This window comes from Coturnix japonica, chromosome 4 (genome assembly GCF_001577835.2).
Source record: "Coturnix japonica isolate 7356 chromosome 4, Coturnix japonica 2.1, whole genome shotgun sequence".
Lineage (NCBI taxonomy): Eukaryota > Metazoa > Chordata > Aves > Galliformes > Phasianidae > Coturnix > Coturnix japonica.
This window is the reverse complement of record NC_029519.1, coordinates 43,077,864-43,095,981: the sequence shown is the minus strand read 5'-3', so window position 1 is coordinate 43,095,981 and position 18,118 is coordinate 43,077,864. Positions and strand designations below refer to the sequence as shown.

General features: G+C 42.3%; 1 protein-coding gene across 17 annotated transcripts in view; it reads right to left on the bottom strand.

The window, feature by feature from the left end:
• The window catches only part of ADGRL3 (adhesion G protein-coupled receptor L3), a 478,165-nt gene that overhangs the window by 29,191 nt on the left and 430,856 nt on the right, over window positions 1–18,118 (bottom strand). For 12 of the 17 annotated variants that reach the window (XM_015861714.1, XM_032444013.1, XM_032444015.1 and 9 more), the window contains 4 exons: window positions 8,877–8,903; window positions 5,452–5,620; window positions 3,006–3,131; window positions 332–428 (listed from right to left, as the gene is read on the bottom strand). In XM_015861714.1, coding sequence (XP_015717200.1) covers window positions 332–428; window positions 3,006–3,131; window positions 5,452–5,620; window positions 8,877–8,903 — 419 coding nt within the window. The remainder of the gene's footprint in view (window positions 1–331; window positions 429–3,005; window positions 3,132–5,451; window positions 5,621–8,876; window positions 8,904–18,118) is intronic. The other 5 variants (XM_032444006.1, XM_032444009.1, XM_032444011.1 and 2 more) reach the window with 1 other exon arrangement.

Sequence of the window (18,118 nt, the reverse complement as noted above, 5' to 3'; positions counted from 1 at the left end):
TGTTGGGGGAATGTGAAGATTTCTTTTTGACTATGGGGTTGGTTTGGGATTCTATTTTTCCCCCTTTTCCTAATTCCCATCCAGAAATGACATTCCTTGAAAATGCACGTGTAAAATTAAATAAAGAAAAGAAAAAAAGGAAACAACCAGCACAAAACCTCCTCCCAGTTAATACTGTAACATTTCTTGTGTAAATGAATAGGGTCTGGCACCATCTGAAGTGAGGAAAAAGAGGGGCAACATATTTAAGACTCATTACTCATCACAAGAGTTAGAGATACAGAAAAAAGAAAAAGAAAAAAGAAAAAGAAAAAGAAAAGTTTATAATTACCTCTGTTGAGTGAAGCTGAACTGTTTATATCTCCAGTAATAAAGGAAGACTCGGACTGCTTTCGAACTGTGTCGTTCCACATCCTACGAATCCGGCTCTGAAGAGGGATTGAACCACAGCAGGTAATGAATTTTTAGCAGCTGCAGATAGGTTTCTTTCTGCCTCACTAAAGATGGGCTATTGGTGTGCCTAGCTCAGGATGAGACTTGTTTCTATCCAGCAGTAAGCAAGCAATTGCTGTTTGGTTATAACCATCTCGTGCATACCAGACACTGCCCGCCTAACTTCATAATACAAATGCCTCTCTCAAATAAGAAGTGCATAATAGGATTGCTCACTCTGTTTGCATCTCAATTAAAAACAAAACAAAACAAAACAAAACAACAACAAAAAAAAACCCTTAGAAATCACATGTGAGAGGAACCCAAACCCATGCAAGCTCAAGATTTACCAACATTGCACTAAATAACTGAAAAATAATTCACACACAGAAGCACGCACATTTCCCTCCCATATTACCTAGGATAGTCTGTGTCAATTTTCTGCAGGGCATAACAGAACAGTTGATTTGTTTCTTGGTGTCCCTGAATGCGTGGAAGTTTTGTATAACTACTATCTATCTTGGGAAATCTAGGTAAAAAAAAATCCACAGCAAATGAGTAACTAACTTCTATTCCCCTATTGCAAAATCTGATGATTTTGCTATCAGTGTTATAGCTTCTGCTGCTGGGGAAATAGTGTCCCGAATGTGTTGGCCTTCTGTTTTATTTCTCAGACTCAAAGTAGAGCATTTACTTCTGTGGCTTTTACAGCACTGCCTTGCTCTTTCCCAACTAGACCTTTCAGAAAAATCAGAAAGTCAGCTGTGTGCATCTTGTGAACAGTCTGCTGCAGACCCACGCCTCATCTCACAGGGTATGATGTACCCTACAGCTACATGGAGGGGCTGCTAGGCCATCTTGGAGATCCAGAATGCTCTTTGCCACTGTGACAGACCATGTTTCTCCTAATCACCGAAAAGCCAGTGCTCCCCATGATGGGGTCTTAACCATGTGAGATCTTCCAGGGCTCACTCACTTGGTCACAGCTCCCTCTCCACTCATTAACCATGTACTAATGGCATCTCCTAAGCATGCGTTAGCCCTCTATAAAATGAATCAGAATGTATCGTGCAGCCGGTAAACTTTTATAGCAGTTCTTTTTCATCTGGACATTTAATCTATTTCATTCCTCTGACATGATCCATATGGATTAACTATTTTGCACCCTAAGTGCTTTTCAGAGGAAAAAACAAAAGAAATCTAATGAGTTTTGTTCCTCTTGCACTTTTCATAACTCAGGGGCCATATACTCTACAGCGCAGATCTCCATCCACTCTCTTTCTCCCACATGAGGTTTCTCCTGCCTGTGACAGGGCTTGAACACCTGCGTTCTTTCCAAGAACAAGCTTGTAACAGAAAATAACCAACCACAATACTTCAAGCAGCCCCTGTGACAAGGGAACTGCTCTCAGGAGTCAGTGCAGTGCTGAGGCTGCCAAGGAGGAGGCCCGAATAAATGTTGCTGGATACAGTATCTTTGTACATTATTGATTACCGTGGGATTTGATGTCCTACTGGGGAGAAGCTCCATATTCTATTGCTGTTATTTGCCCTGTATTACATCCACACTTAAGTAAATGCCAAAGTGGAGCTCTTGGATGACATTTTGGAAGCCATCGAAAATTAATAACAATTTGCTCCAAGATATAAATCACAAACTGTGTTTTCCTGGGAGGTTATAAACTGGTATTCGCTGCATGTGCTTCATAGTTTAACAGCTGAACTGTCACGTATAATTACTTCCATTAGTAATACTGAATAAATTTGTATTTGGTTTCTATTGATTAAGAAGCAAACTTCTTCATTCTATATGAACCGTCCATCCATAAATCTGTGTCTGTACACACAGGTTAGCTTGAAAATGACTAAATGTACAAGCTACACAAAATATGAAACTTATGTGACCAAAACATAACAAATCCAGTGACTAAATGAGACAATCTTGCCCCAGTGGATTACCTTAAGAGATCTATAAACTGAGGAAAATCAAGCAAGATAATGGAACTGATCAAACCACTGAATGCCATAAAAAAAAGGTATGAAGGCTATTGCGGCACTCTGGTAGTTTTCCTTATTATTATTATTATTATTATTATTATTTTCAAAGCAAGAAGAACAGTTGTTATTTTTGTTTATTTTATGATTCCTGTACGTGGTGATAGCAGTGACAACATACTTGAGATGGCAATTAAAGGGCATGCTGGGCTGTAGTACAGCCAACAAAATGTTCCCAGGCTCCTGATCTCCATGGAGAACAGGCAGGATAGCTCAGGTTATGAGCACTCACCTGCCTCTGAATGGCAAATGTGAACTTTCTGTGCTCATTGCAATTATTCATGAGGTTCTTGGAGAGGCACAAATTGCAAACACATCCCAAGAGAAGCAACCATGTTGAATTCAAGTCTGGGAAAGGGGGAAATCTCTGCAGCTGCAATGGAGGTTCCTCTATGGCAGCTTCTTGGGCTCCTACCAGACTTGCTGGAGGGTGAAGCACAGAGGAGAACTTCCCACCCAGCATGGAAATTGATGTGGAATTGCCAAACCTTGGGGCAAAGACAAGAAGCATGGGTTACCTGTGAGCCTGTGGAATATCTTCCAGGTGTCCGTGACCCCGAGGTTTTTCCTGAGCCAATAGAGCTCTCTGTACTTTTCCCACTACAGCAATGTGTGCGCAGGCATTTTCCGTACTCTTTACGTACCTAGACAAGGAAACAGCAATGGTGGTTAGTGTGCAGCTCCTCCTCCTCCAACCCACAGCCTTAAAATTGTCAACATGGCTGCTGATTTTTCCTTGGTGGTTCATTAAAACGATAGCTATTGTGGGGAATTAGCCTATTACACCTTGCAGCTGACTGCTCCTGCAGTGTTAGCTCACCACTTACGAGGGCGTAAGGGACTGCTTTTATCTGGCAAAGCTGCTCATTGACACCAGTCAGCTGTAGCTACCTCTGAGGCACATCAAAGGAGAGCTGCAGAAACTACAGATACACTATTTATGACTGAAAATTAATACCCTCATAGATTTGATGTAAACTGGCATATTGGCTCATCAAGGTACTAAAAGTTATAGCTTCTGGCAGGGGACTAAAAAGAAAGATTCCAAAAGAAACATATAAGAGCTATTTATTTATTTATTTTTCAAAAAAAAAATTATTTCTTGCAGTTAAACTTAAATTTGAGGAAACTGTACAGCGAGTAGCCCTAGAGACTGTATTCTCAGCCTGTAGGGGCAGCTAGAGCCTGCTTCTCCACAGCACTGTGCAGGTCAGTCATGTTTTAAATGGGCACTGCAGGCAAACCCAGCCACCTCTTCACCTGCAGGAAAGCCATGTCACCTTCATGGGAACTATGCTGAGCTGTGCCAGGGCAGGAGCTGGGCTTTGACTGAACTTCATGTCTGCATAGGTGTGATTTTAATAGGCAACAACACCTGGAAAGTAAATGGGACTAGGCTGAAAATGAACATGCTGTACTGAAAAACTAAAAGCAGGTCATGTTGCCCATTGATGAAAAAACATAATAATACAGACATGACTAAAACACCAGTTGAGGTTACTTGGAGCGCACAGTCAGCTGCGAAAATTTCTCCAGACCATCTATGAGCATTTGAAAACTCTGCAGAGCAACTGTTTAAACAGCAAATTACAGCTTTTTCATTAGGCTTTTCCTTAAGAGCTTGAGACCAACACAATACCACGAGTGCCCAATATGGTCGAGTGCCTAATCAATCCTTTGCTGAGGGAAAATAATTCAATTGCTTTAATTAGCCACCCACTGCTTGCCTCTCTGCAGCTTTCTGCTGATTTTCTAGTCCATGATAGATAGGAAAGAATTTTTTTCCCCTCTCAAACCATTCCTCCCTCAGCTCTCGGATTGGAGAGATGTATCCCCCTGCAGCCAGGTACTGGCTGCACACTCCTCTCCTCTTTGCAGCCATAAATCAGGAGCAAACTGACATCAGTGGTGGTTTAAGAGCATAGACTGGCTTGAAGCAGAATGGCACAAGGGATCTGAATGCCTAGTGAGCACCCTGGCAGCCAAGGAAACTACAGTGCCATGCTGGGATGCCACACTAGGGACTGAGGCAGCTTAGTTACATTGACAGATTGAGACTCAGATGTATCCACATGTAAACTCTTCTATATGCTTATCTTGGTTATGGAGTCTGGCCCATGAAACCAAGATGTACATCAACAATTATCAGCAGGTTTGCGCAGACTGGGAGAGATCCGCACTACTGAGTTCCAGTGGAGAATAAAATGGTTCTTAAAAATATTTATTACTGACTGTCAAAGTTTGTAAATTTGATCTACATATGCATGAGGAGATTTTTATCTCTCGTTTTCCAACTGGGGTTTACCTAAGTTATTCCACTGTTACCTCGCAATGTTAATTGGGGCATATTTCAAGTTCCACCAAGAAGCACTTACTGTGCATGGAAGATTTTCAAAAACCCACATTAGGACCAAGCAATGCAAAAGCCAGTGAACTGTTGCAGAGCATGGGTCCTTCTGCTCTTAAAAAAGTGGGAGAAGCAGCCTCTGTTACATACTTTCCCCAATATGTACTGTTACAGTAAGGGGTTGTTTCCTGCAAGGACAGCAAATGAAGATGTACAGCCCCATTTTGCTGTGACACATGAGGACCCCTGGATGCTTGTGGCATCACTTCTGTCTCACACTGGTGTAAGGAAAGTGAGAATCTGGCCAACAGCAGGCAGAGTCCTTTTGCAGGTTTGCTATCACAATGCCCTGCAAAGCACAAGTTGCCTTGTGCGCTGCCTCCAATGTGCTAACCGCTAGCGCCCTGGCTGCTGAAATGCCATTGCCACATATCTTCGTTATCGCCTCGTTCCCCTGCACCTGCCAGTTTCCACTCTAAATACCACCCCTATTAGGCACACGGAGACAAATCTGCTCGATATGAATTCAGAGCACATGCACAACACTATGCTGTGGTTGTTAGGCAACAAAACACACTGATACCACCGCTTGTGCCGCTGGGAACTGTCTGTCTTACCTTTTTCTGGAGGACACAATGGAAAATGAATATAAACATTCCCTGCAGAGAATTGAATATGGTGAAGAGATACGCCATGATGACTGTGCTTTCATTAATATACATGAGTCCAAATGCCCAGGTCAGTCCTAATAGGCAGAGCAGGGCTATCGCACCTATCACCCAGGACCTGTTAGAAGAAACAGAAAAAAAAAAAAAAAGAAAGAAAGAAAGAAAGAAGGGATTGGTCTTTCATCTATAAAACGTGGCACATGTCTGCAGACAGGGAGAGCTTTGGCCATGGCTTTTGCGAAAAGAAAATAGCACATCAAAATGAGCTGTAAGGATTTTTGTCTTCAATTGGATGCAGTTTACAAGTCTTCAAGCTTGAGTAAATATACGGAAATGGAAATGTTATGAGAATGGAAATTTATCATAACCAAAGCATCTTTGTAACTGCAATGTTTCTAGCTTTTTTTCTTTCCCATTTGTTTAATGTAAAAGCAGTGTTTATGTATATGACACAATGTAGATGCTGTTTCTGTAAATGGCAGGAAAAAAAGAAAATAAACCAACCAAAACAACTCTGAATGTCGCTTTTTTAATGGCCACTGGTTTGCCTGGGGCATGAGCACTAGCTGAATTAGCTTCTTTACAACTACCACCAAGACACATTTACTGCTGCCCTTTAGCTGGTAAACCAGCCAAACTACAACAAACAGGTACTTGCCAGATCAGCTCCTTGCAAGAATGCTCTCTGACATTGCTTCACGCTGCTCCATGGCGAAGGAAAATACAGACACATGCATATGTGCTCACACACCATGTCTGCTCCAACAGCAAACTCTGTCCCAGCAAGCTTCTTCAAGGACAGACAGCATCCAACTGTCTTTCCACTCTGGGAAATGGTACCTCTCTACCCCTTGGAGAGGCCAAGGACAGCCAGAGGCCGCAGGATTGCTGTTGCATATCATTTTTCAGTTGGATTTTAGACAGGCTGGGAGGGCAGGAGACACATTCCACGTTTCCCTGCTAAATAACAGTTAATCATGTGCAAAATTGACTTCTCAGAGGCTGATCTTCCAATACCAGAACAGCAGGTAGTGTGGAAAGCATCATGGGAGCAGAGTGGGGGCTGGCTCCTCCTCCTATCCACCAACTTAAGTATTCAAGTGCTTAGTTATCTTGGCTTTATGGGGATGGCTGCCATGTAGGGGAGAGAACCAGCTACCAGCTGGAAGACACAGCTGCACAGCAAGCAGCACTGTGAGTATCCCTTTGAACATTCCCTCATGATCTTGATTTTTTCCTCTTCCCTAGGAACAAGCAGGTACTACAACATAAAAATGAATGTAATGATAACCAACAGAGATGCCCAGTTCTGCACCCCTTCCTCACCATTAACCCTTTGGTTCTCCAAAGCAGACAAGCCTACAGCCAGCCAATACCTCTGCTTCTTTAACTGCCTGACGCACCCCCAGCTGCTACCAAAAGGCACAATCTGCCTATGTTTTGGTTCACTGGGATGCTGCAGCCTCATAGAAACATGAATGGGGTCTGGGAGTATCTGGGTTGCTCTCGCCTAGGCAGGGCACCGGGTAGGGGAGAAAAAGATGAAGCAGTAGTAGCTCAGAGGAAAAAGAAGCTCGGTGCAGGCAGGCTCACAGTTTCCCCTGTTGAGACTCCATGGCAGCTGCAGCTCTGAATCCTCTTGCTTTTAGCAGGGCTTGTTGCAAACAGAAGCACACTGCTGTTCTATTAATGTTTACTGTTGTTTTTCTTTGGGTATTAGAATGAAAATACAGCAGTATTTCTTACACTGGAATTTATAAAATATTTATTTTCTGAGCACATGGCCAGAAGAGCTCCCCAAGGTAACTGCTTACTAAGGCAGTTCTTTAAAAATCACTATTATGTATCTATCAGACCAGAACAGCTCCTTTGAAGCATTTCCAGCCAATCCTGCTAATAAATATTTAGTACGATGCAAATTGAAAATGCATTCTCAAAATCCTTCGGAAAGGTAGGCGCTAGATAACGTTTACAGCATTTGCCTCTTGGTATATTTTTTCTCCCTGAGATTCCACCATCAGTGAGAGCACATTAGAATCTGAATAGTATGCCAATTTTAAAAACACAAATATTTTGATGTTCTTAATAAAATAAAAAAAGTAAAATAAAATAAAACAAATAAAATAAAATAAAATAAAAAGCATGAAAAGAAACCCACCAAAAACAAATGAAGTGGAAAACGCTGAGTTTTTTTTCCTCTCCCTTCTCTGTCTCGCCACGATTAAAAGGTTCCTCCATTTACAAAGACTTTTAGGAATGATCCACAGGATATCAGGAAACTATTCTGCCTTGCACTGCAGCCAACTCTTGAACCTGGTTAAAGAGCCTTTGGCTGCCAATGTATGAAACAATTATTGAGCAATGAGAGTGCAAATATGCTACCTTCAGTGATGGAAAGGAATCTTTGGGTTAGAAGACCCTCAACAGTGCAAACTGTACGAGATACAGGATTGTGCTTCAGAAAACAGACCTGGAGATAAAGAGGGTATGGAGATTACTTTGAATGGCTCCATCCCGTGCCCACAGAAAAAAGAATCAAGAAATGAAAGAGAATATGGGAATGATGCTGCAGGAATGAACACAAAGGACTCTTCACCAGAAGAACAAACTGAAAGTCTACTGCAAAGTTGGTCAGCTTTTATCATGTGTTACTGTGCTTTGCTTTTTGGTTGCAGGAGAGAAAGCACGGATGCCCTAAGGCATGTAATTTCTGAGCATTTTTGGCTTGCTTTGCAGGGTTTTGGTGGGTTTTTTTTTTGGTGTGGCTTGTTTGCGGTTTTTGTTTTCCTTTGTACAGACTTGCTGTTGGTTTTCCACAATTTCTCTTTTCCATAGTGCAATTTTGTAACAATAAAGAAGCAAACATATAATGTTTTGGTATAATTGAAAATTAGAGACAATTGGGTACTCCACTGTGGAAGGAGATTACAGGCTGAATACAGATTAGTTTGCACTGCACCCATCAACCAGAGTGGGAATCATGTGGGTTACCATTCACACACTTTTCTGAACATTTTCTTCTGTATTTACATTACCACAGAGTACTCTCAGTGCTGGAGCACAGTGGATTGGAAGATTGCTATTGGTATAACAAGTCTGTATTAAACACCATTACTTCAGAACGTTCTCTTGAATTCAAGTTACATCCAATCAAAGAATATACAGCCAATATAGTAGCAATCGGTTGGCAATACATATGCAGCACATTTACTCTGCATGTTAACTGTATGCCTGGCCATTTTTCTGCACAGTTTGCTCTTCTGCCTCAAATGTGAATGACAGAAGCTTTAATGATTTTTCAATATTGATCTGACAGCTGGTTCATGGGACCACACTGATAAATGAAATTTATCAGCCATTCAGGTCATTCTTACTTGATGAAGGGTCTGTTATCCTCATAGCTAAAGAATGCATAGACATAAAGACAAGAACACCAACATTAGAAATATAATGACATATAGAGAATACAGCTTGCTGCTTATATTCCCCCCACCCCCCTTTCTCCCATCAGCAGCCACCAAAACAAAAGCAGAGAGCATCAGGTATCATCAGGTATGCTTGGCACATGTGAGCCAGTCTGGCTCGCTGCCCTGTGAGCAAGGATGGCTTTGCACGTGGAAGTGAGCACGACCAGCTGCGAGCTACAGCCACCCCTCCTTGAATTGGCTCTGACACTGGTCATGCAACTGTCAATTGATGTTGAAATCTCTGTTAAAAAGCCTGGCTCTCCCTGGAGAAGACTACCTTTGAAATTCCAGAATAGCTACACAGAAAGCCTGCACACATTCTGAAGATAAAATCTCACTGCACCTCCAGTGCTCTCCACCTGACACACTGCAGTGTGTTACTGGAGCCTCCTTATTGCTCTTTTTCATAAGCATAACTCCCAACATACTAGTCAGATAATGCTGTAGCATTATCTTCTTTTTGAGAGAATGGCTTTGAGATCTGCCAGTCCCAGCCTCAACCCACGGCATGGTCACCCCATGGCCTTTGGAACAGGAAGGGAAACATCACTTTATGGGCTGATCCAGTCACTCTTTTAACACTTGCCCTAAGCCCATGCTGAGCAGTGAGTTACAAGTAGATGGGCAGTAGACTTGTAGACTGAAAAAAATCATTACATAGATTGTAAGGAGTTCATAAGCAGCTTTCAGAGCTTTATGCATTAGCATGTGAGCAGACAGTTTTGCTGAAGCTGCCACCTAAACCCATGTCTGGCCTCAACAGTGCCCATCTGCTGCAAGAGGCCACACAATAGGGACAAGGTGGCTGCCCCAGTGTCACTGACAGGAAAACAGCTCTATACCAGCTTGAGCTGTAGCATCCTGGGCCTGAACTTGATGCCCAGCTCTGCTCTGGCAGCTAGCCAGTCCCTTCAACTTCCTGGGCTGCTGTCCCCTCAGGGTTTCCCCCCTGTTATCAGCTGTCACTCTGAAAGCTGATCATCTTACATCTCGTGTCACATCATCGGGCTCTGAAAGGACATCCAGGCTACCCCATGGCAATACATGCCATTTTTTTAATGTGGCCACCAAGATTATGGTCCTGCAGAGACACAGCTAGCAGCATGGGGTGGCAGCTCCCCATTAGTTGCAACAATGGGGTCTCCATCCCATCCCAGCTTGTTATACAATGCTGTTCAAATCTCTCTGGTTTATATGGTAAAGATTTTACTGCTGAAATGTTGCCAGTGAGAGCTTTTAAGAAGAGAAAATTATATATATATTTTTGCCCTATTTTTGCTGTCCAGAGCCTCACAAAATCTCTTCAGTGAACTGCAATAGCTTTTCTTCAAGGCAACTGAAGGCCCTGTTTTATCTTTGTACAGAGCAGAAATGTGAAATCGGTAAACTTGGGTTGCTTTTTAGCTTGAGGATAACACTTCAAAGTGGTTCTGGGAAGAGCCATCAAAAACACCCAAACAGTTTGCACCTCATTTCCAACCCATTTGGATGTGGTTGTGCCTAGGAAACTGCCCAAAGCAAGTGGTTGCATGAAGAAGTGAGATATTCGCAGCTCCCAAGCACTTCAAATCCCTACATGAATGGCCTGTAGGACTTAGTCTCTTACATCTCTCATGAAATACACATTTTTCCTTTTCATTTTACCAACTGAAGTGTTGTAAGAAGCTTAACTCTTGTGTTAGCAACAATTCCAGTCTCACAAAAATTACTCCAGAGTGTTTTTTTCCAGGTAAAGTCTGTGAAATCTATCAGTGCTGCATTAATACTGTGTCATTATCTGCAGTACATAAAAACCATCTCTTAGACAAGAAAAAAGCCTTGGAACAGTCTTAGCTCAGGGGAAAATGTAGCTGCTAACTGAAAAACTGAGATTATATTTACAAACAGTGCATGCAAATAATAGCTGAAACATAAATTCTTGGAAAACCTAGGCTAATGCAGCCGGAGAGGCTGGAGCTAAAATGGGTTCTCTAGAACTGATCTGGATAAATTCTTCCTTATTCCTGGAAGTAACCAAAGGATTCAGCCCATTTAATTTTAACTAAGCACCTCTGATTCCTGGAAACTGGCACCCACAAAAAGCAATTTTTCTCATATAAGAATGGGTATTTAAGGCACATGAGTCTTTGTCACTTCCTGAAGAAACACATTTCTCTAATAATTATGGAGGAAATCCAAAGGATCGCTTAGGCGAAGACTTCACTTTCAAATGTCTGAAATTAAAAAGCCGATCTTTGGTGACTGTATTATTTCTATAACCCAGAAAATCTTACTTTACCCTCCTGTGTTTCTTCGCAATCTAGATGATGTATAGTGGATGGTCTACCAAACCATATAAATATCAAATCCATTTTCTAATCTTAAAAGAGCCCTGACTTTACCTTGGCCAAAAGAATTCTTAGGGTTAATTCCACATCATGTGAGATTCTTTTAAAATCTTATTTAAGTTAGATGTCTTTCAATTTCCCAAAGTACTTTCTGCTTTAATTATGAGAAAGGATTGTTTGTATTATCCTCTATTTTCTATTTATTTACTTATTGCTTAGATTATCTACTTATATCCTTGTTTAGATGCTTAAGGAATTTTAAAACTAATGCATCCTAAGCTGCTTTCAACAGACTAAAAAGACAGAAGCTTGGAAATCTGTTTCACACTGCCTATCTTTAAAAACCCAACATGTGCCTTTTTGACACGAGGTGACCGAATTGCCAGAGTATGTACAGGGGCACAGAAAACCTGTGAATTATATATTACAGTGCAAGCCACTTCCATTTATGAAAAATAGCATCATCCTGCTTTATCAAGGCCTTCATTTTTTTTCTTTCTTCGCAGCAGAAACAGTAGGGCAAGAATTTACCTTTATACACAATAATCTTAAAATGCTTCCAAATCAACAATGACTGTTATCAGAAAGCAGCTATCCAACTCTCATTTAAAAAGAACATGTGTTAATAAGGACAACATGTTCTTATTTTCAAAGCAGCTTTTTTAGATCTAACAAAGAATAGTATTTGAGCCCGATTTAGAGTAAAACAACGCATTTAAAGACCTATGTAACTATTCAATTTTGCACTTTCACACATTATCATTTTACTCAATCCTTTATGGTTTAACTAACTCTTATCTATCATTCTTTAGAGAAGTTGAAGTATTTTCCCATATCTCTGTTATCAGCAAAAGGCCTGAATGGAGTAAGCATGTGGACTCAGAGCTCAGGCCACAAAATACATGATTTGGCTAGCAAGCGAAAAATGCCAAAGTGAAGGCATGGCAAACAAAACCTTTATTAGCTGTTGTGAGTGATGCAACTCAAATAAAAATAGATGGACGATGTGCACCACCTAACGCATTCAGAAATGCCCACAGAATTCATTTAGGAATGGCAAAATTAAAGTACAGAGACAGATGTTTCCTGAAGGCGAGTACCAGCATGACACAAAATAAAGCATACTATTGTCTCCCCTCTGTCTACCAATATGAGGGATGTTTGGTTTCTTTTCCTTTATTTTTTTTTATATTTTTATTTTTATTTCTTTTAAGTTTCAAGGATTAGAAAAAAATTGATTTATTGAGCTCCTGAAAATCTACTGGAAGTAGCTGGAAAGTCCAGAACTCTCCTCATAAAGCAAACGGGTTCACTGCTAATTAGTGAAGGAGCATCTTCATGTGGAGAAAGATCAATAGCAAGCAGTAGAAGAGTGCTTAAAGGATTTGTCTTCACATTTTGTGACAAACTTACCACATCAGTGGCACAAAGCCAAATCTTTTTCTAATCACCCTCCTCCAGCCACTGATGTTCAGCACAACATTCAAACAATAAGACACAGCTCTTGTCTTATAGCTGCTTCACCTTGATGGCAGGCCTCCTTTCCTCCCCAGCCACTGGTGCTCATTTGTGGGGTCTTGTTTTGAAGGCAGACTGGCTTGGCCACATGCAAGGGGCTGTATGCCCTTCAGCATCCTTTGTAGAAGGTAACCCTAACTTCACACCCTCCCTCAGCCCTGCATGGTGCCCCAGCCCACCAGGCGGGGTGGCCTATGTCTTTGCTCATCAAAGGCAGAGATATCATTCTTATCCCCCTCAACTTTCCCAGGGAAGTCATGGCCCACTTTCTGAGATTTGCTCTTAATTATTGCAATTGGGAAGAGCAATTCTGTTGAGCTCGTCTAATTTTCCCTAAGTAATTAACTACCCTCTGAATTGCTTACCCTGTTTATTTCCTTCCTTCTAACTTTCCAAAGGTATGCCATGATTATTCAAAACACGCTAATGTGCAACCACGTATCTGATTGTTTCCACACTATACAGATTCTGCAAAGCCTTTAGACACGTTTGCGTTTCACAATCAGCACTGGCAGGGCTTGCTGACAAAATACTTAAAATGTATGGCCTTTTAAAACAATAATCATGATTTATGGGTTCACAGAAAGACCTGAGGTATTTAATATCTTCCAGAACACTCTCTCAAATCAATAACCAGTGATGGATTTTTTTTTTCTCAAACTCTTAAAGGACGACACCTGTCAGTAGAAAGATTAGTGCTTTACAATCACCATCCGACATTAACACAGCCATCACAAAAGCAATAGATAAAGAGGCAAAACCTAAAGCCAAAACAGTCAGACATTAACCAAACAGCACTGCAAAAAACTCAAGGAGCACTGGAGAGCAACAAACAGAATCTGATGCTGCAATCAGCATCAGTGGGTAAGAAAGGCACGCAGATAGAAATGCAAGCTCTGATGTTTTTACAGCATAAGCAGGGTTTCTGTCTCTGGGGTGCTCACAAACCCCACACCCTGACAAAATACAAATGTGCTATGTCTTCTCTTGGCAGGAAGCTTGTAAGTACTTCATTCTGTGCAATGTGCAGCAACTCCAAGTGGTTTTGCTGGGTTTGCTTTAGGCTGCCTGCTCAAAGTTTGCACATGCAGAGATGCAGATGAAGGTTACATAGAAGCAGCACTGAGCTAACCAAGGGGACTATGAAGCATGGCACTTTCTGGACAAGGTCCAGGAAGTTGTGAAGCCAACCACTGGGCTGATGAAGGCATCGTACTAATGGACTGCAGCTCTCACAGCTCTCAAAGCCATATGGGACACAGAGATCATAGCCTGAGCTCCTAGACTTTGTATGGTGGGAGGTTTTCCAAGCGAGAGAAAAAGCTATGCCTCATTTTCAGCAGTATCCAGTTCATATGGCCATACTTACAAAAAAAGAAAAAAACAACATAAAACAGTAAAGTCTTGCAGTGACAGAGTTCCTTCTTATGTCCAGTCTAAACCTCATCTGATACAACTTGTGGCCATTTCCTCGGGTCCTGTTTGTTGCCTGGCAGAAGAGGCCAAGCCCCTTTTCATCTCAACCTCCCTTCAGGAAGTTGTGAAGTGCAATGAGGTCTCCCCTGAGTCTCATCTTCTTCAGGCTAAACAATCAAGGGTGCTGACAGTATGGGATTGGGCCTTCTGCATCCGCTGTCATACCCAGTCACTGTGCTGGGCAGGCTTTTAAGAGCTGGACCCCCTACACCATGCTGCATCCTCTGTGAGCTCCTAGGCAGCTGCAAAGCCAGAAGTAATGAGGGATTAAAGTGCTTCTGCTCTGCAAGCCCAGTCCCCCATGTGAATCTAATGCGATTAGATTCCAGACCCTTCAGCATCACAAACTATTTCCAAGCTGTAGTGTCTGAAAATCAAAGATCCAGAAACCAGCAGATGAGCTGACCAAATCTCAGTACAAAAATATGAAATGATCCTTGCTCTCCCTCTGCACTGCCTGTATCAGTGAAGTGAGCACTTCCTGCTGCAGGAGAAGGCATCTCACATTTTCAAAACCTAACTCGTTCCTCACTGCAGCAAACCCAGGATGTTTACTTTTACTGCATTTCAATCAGCTGAGTAAATAAAACGAGATTGGTAACCCTCTGTTCCTGCCAGCACAATACTGCTGTGTTAAATCAAGGATTTCATTTAAACAGTTCTGCAGACAATTTTTGGAAGTTCTATTTAACCTTTATTGTAAATTTCATACCTAACTCCTCATGAGGAGTTTTTTATGACTTAAGAAAGCCCACAGGAGGTAAGAAACAAGCTAATCTGGGGGATGGAATTAGTCATGTCTCCTTAAATAAAATACATATGTTGAGAAGCAAGAAAAATGAGCAGATAATCACTTACACCCATACAACATATGGGGAGAGCAGGATATGGAAATGTTTGTGAAGCTGAAAAGGAGGCACATCTTGAAACAGGGGCTTCCCATCTTTGTGCCTGATGCTGTATTACACCTGACCCTACTTCCCAGCATGACAAACTCTGTCTACAGTACACAACTTCCCTTCCTCTCCCCTCCTTAGGCCAGACTCCCTGAAAAAGCCCAGATTTGGCTCTGTGAAGTTTTATGCAGCAATAATGAATGTTGAGTTTTTTTTCATTTGGCTCCTGCTTTTTGCTTTTAGATTGCACATTCTCAGGTTTGTTTCTGTAAGCCTGTCACCAAGAGATTCCTATGAAAAAAGAAAAAGCAAGAGGAGTGTGGTGTGAGTCTTGTTTAATTTGGGAGCTGAGGCTCCAAGAAATACAAAAAGAAAGGTTTATCATTGCAAGGCTTGCTGTAAACTCCAAGTGGCGATGAGAGTGAAGTTCTTCATTGCCATCAACTCTCCATAGAGCTCTGTGCTTTGAAAATGAGGCCCGAATTTGATGCAAAAGGATGTCCTTTGGGGAGCCAAATGCCTGTTCTAGAAACATTGCAATGCCTGCAAGACACATTGATGTCTTGCTGCCTGAATGAGCATCCTCAGTCAGGATGGTTAACCTGCTTCCTGGTGCTTAAGGACACAGACAAATGGTATTTCCCCTCTCCCAGCACCTCCTCTAGAGCTTGGGTTTCAGTGATGGAGTCTACGACAGCGCCCAGGACTACTGGTCTTGTTTCTTTGAAGAAAAATTATCAGATGAGAAATGTGGTTATTCACTGTGGAATAAATCCAAGTGAGAAAAATAATTACTGAAGTCAACTGAGACAAATCAGCTTTCTTCAATTCAAAAACTGAGGAGAACGTATACTTTTTTTATTTATCCATTAAATCAGCGCTGTGTGCCTCAAGCCTCAGCCCACATGAAGCTCCCATGGCAGCCAGTGAGCCCAGGGGGGCTCATTTTGGTCATCTGGGGACTAGGGAGTGGAATTGATTTCTGAAGTGTGGGACATTTCTGCATCATCCACGTTAATGGGATTTCAGCATGTGTTCCTGTGAATCCAGCCACAGTACCAAAAAACGTTCCTTCCTGCGTGTTTGGAATAAAAATGTTTCAAAGGGAATTTTACATTTTTGCTGGAGTACATATCCCTTTGTTGAAGAAGAAGGGAAGGGAGCATGTTTATACAAGAATGAAGAAAGCCGCAACAAAACCACAGCGATTAATGCCAGGATTAAACCATTACAAGGCGCCCCTAATTAATACTGCCTCTTTAGAAACAAAAGGAGCTCCCAGCTAAGAGCCTGCCTATCCCTGTCTGCAAGAAAGAAAACTGAATTTCTTGGATGACTTTTGGGCAGGTTTCAATTGCTCTGGATGAGCCTTTCCAACAAACCTGGGACTACAGCCTGACACACTTCTTTTTGAAAGGGTCCCCACGAGCTGTGCTTTCCAAAGAGCACCCAGGTGGTCTTGGCATAAGCCAAGCTAAAGCGATAATGCACCTACATGGGACAAAAGAGGAGTGAAAAAGCCCTCCAACTGACAAAGCCCTCCACTGCCTGCCTTCTTTTTAGTGGGTCTGTAGCTTAGCAGCTAAAGCCTCCATGTCACTCTTCCAAAGCAAATAAAATCAAATCTCCCTGCCACATAACTGCAGTGCAGAAGAATGTCAGGAAGGCTGGTGCGGCTGTGGGAAACATCAACAAATCTCAGCACAGCAAGGTGCACCACACAGCAATGAGAGGACAGCAGATTTCAGTAGATCTGGTGAAGACCATGGCTGGATTACCATCAGTACGGCCCCCTCTTTCTTATTCCTTTACTAATGCCCTGTGGTCTCTAATGAGGAATGTTTAAATAGCTGCAGAATAGAGGCTTAGAGGCTGTCACCTAAGCGCTGTGTACTGTCACACAGCACAAAGGCGTTTTGGGACGGGGTTCATCTGAAATCTTGCATTTTGCACAGAGAATGAGGGTTATGCACTAGGAAACACCTGGGTGATTTGTCATGCTGCAGCATCTGGCACAGGTCAGAAAAAAGCCTGATGTGTGGTGACTCTGTCCAGCAAGCAGCCAGTCTACATGCCTGACCACCCGGGAAGGGTTTGATGGATGGAAAACTTCAGAACCGTGCTGGACTAACTCACATATAGATGTATTCTCCTTTGTCACATAAGACTTCCTACAGGAATGTGAATATAAAAAAAGACGCAGCATACTCCTGTCTCCGACAGTGTGAGACATTTCACACATCTAACATTCACCCAGCACGACAGAAAAGCATGAATCAGAGGCTCAGAGCTGCTCAACTCCAGAAATCCTTCTACACAGCAGCAGTCTCCAGTAAAACAGCCTCACAGCTGCTCTAAAGCATTCCAGCTGGTGTCATGTCTTCCTAAGGAGCCATCTGCTAGCAAGAGTGCATCAATATCATACTGATACGCCAACAGTCTCCACCTTCTAGGCTAGAGATGCAAGTGGCATAGTGCTTGCCATCCAGAAGCTGGCATGGTCCCTGGCTTAGAAGAATAATGTTCCTTCAGCAGCATGCTTTACCAGTAGCTTCCGAAGAACTGCAGCAATTAATCCTCCAAAAATAAGCCTTGCTGGGTCCATTTGTTGACAGTTGATCAGTTTGTGCTCATGAATAACCTTGTGCACAGATCCAGCAATATCCCAGTTACACTCTCAGATGGGCCACAAGTGATGCTGGCAAAGCTACCAAAGACAAAATGATCCTTCCTGACACACATCTCAGCTCACCCATCCCTGCTGACAATCAATGAAGAGATGAGAGAGTGATGGCCCACACTGTGTGGGCTGAAGGAAGAAGCTCCCAGCCTAAAAATGGCCATTGGAAAAGTCAGGGATGAAAAATCTCTCACCCAGCAATTGGGGAGGCAGGGTCAAATGATACACACATCACCCATGCACTCAAAATTC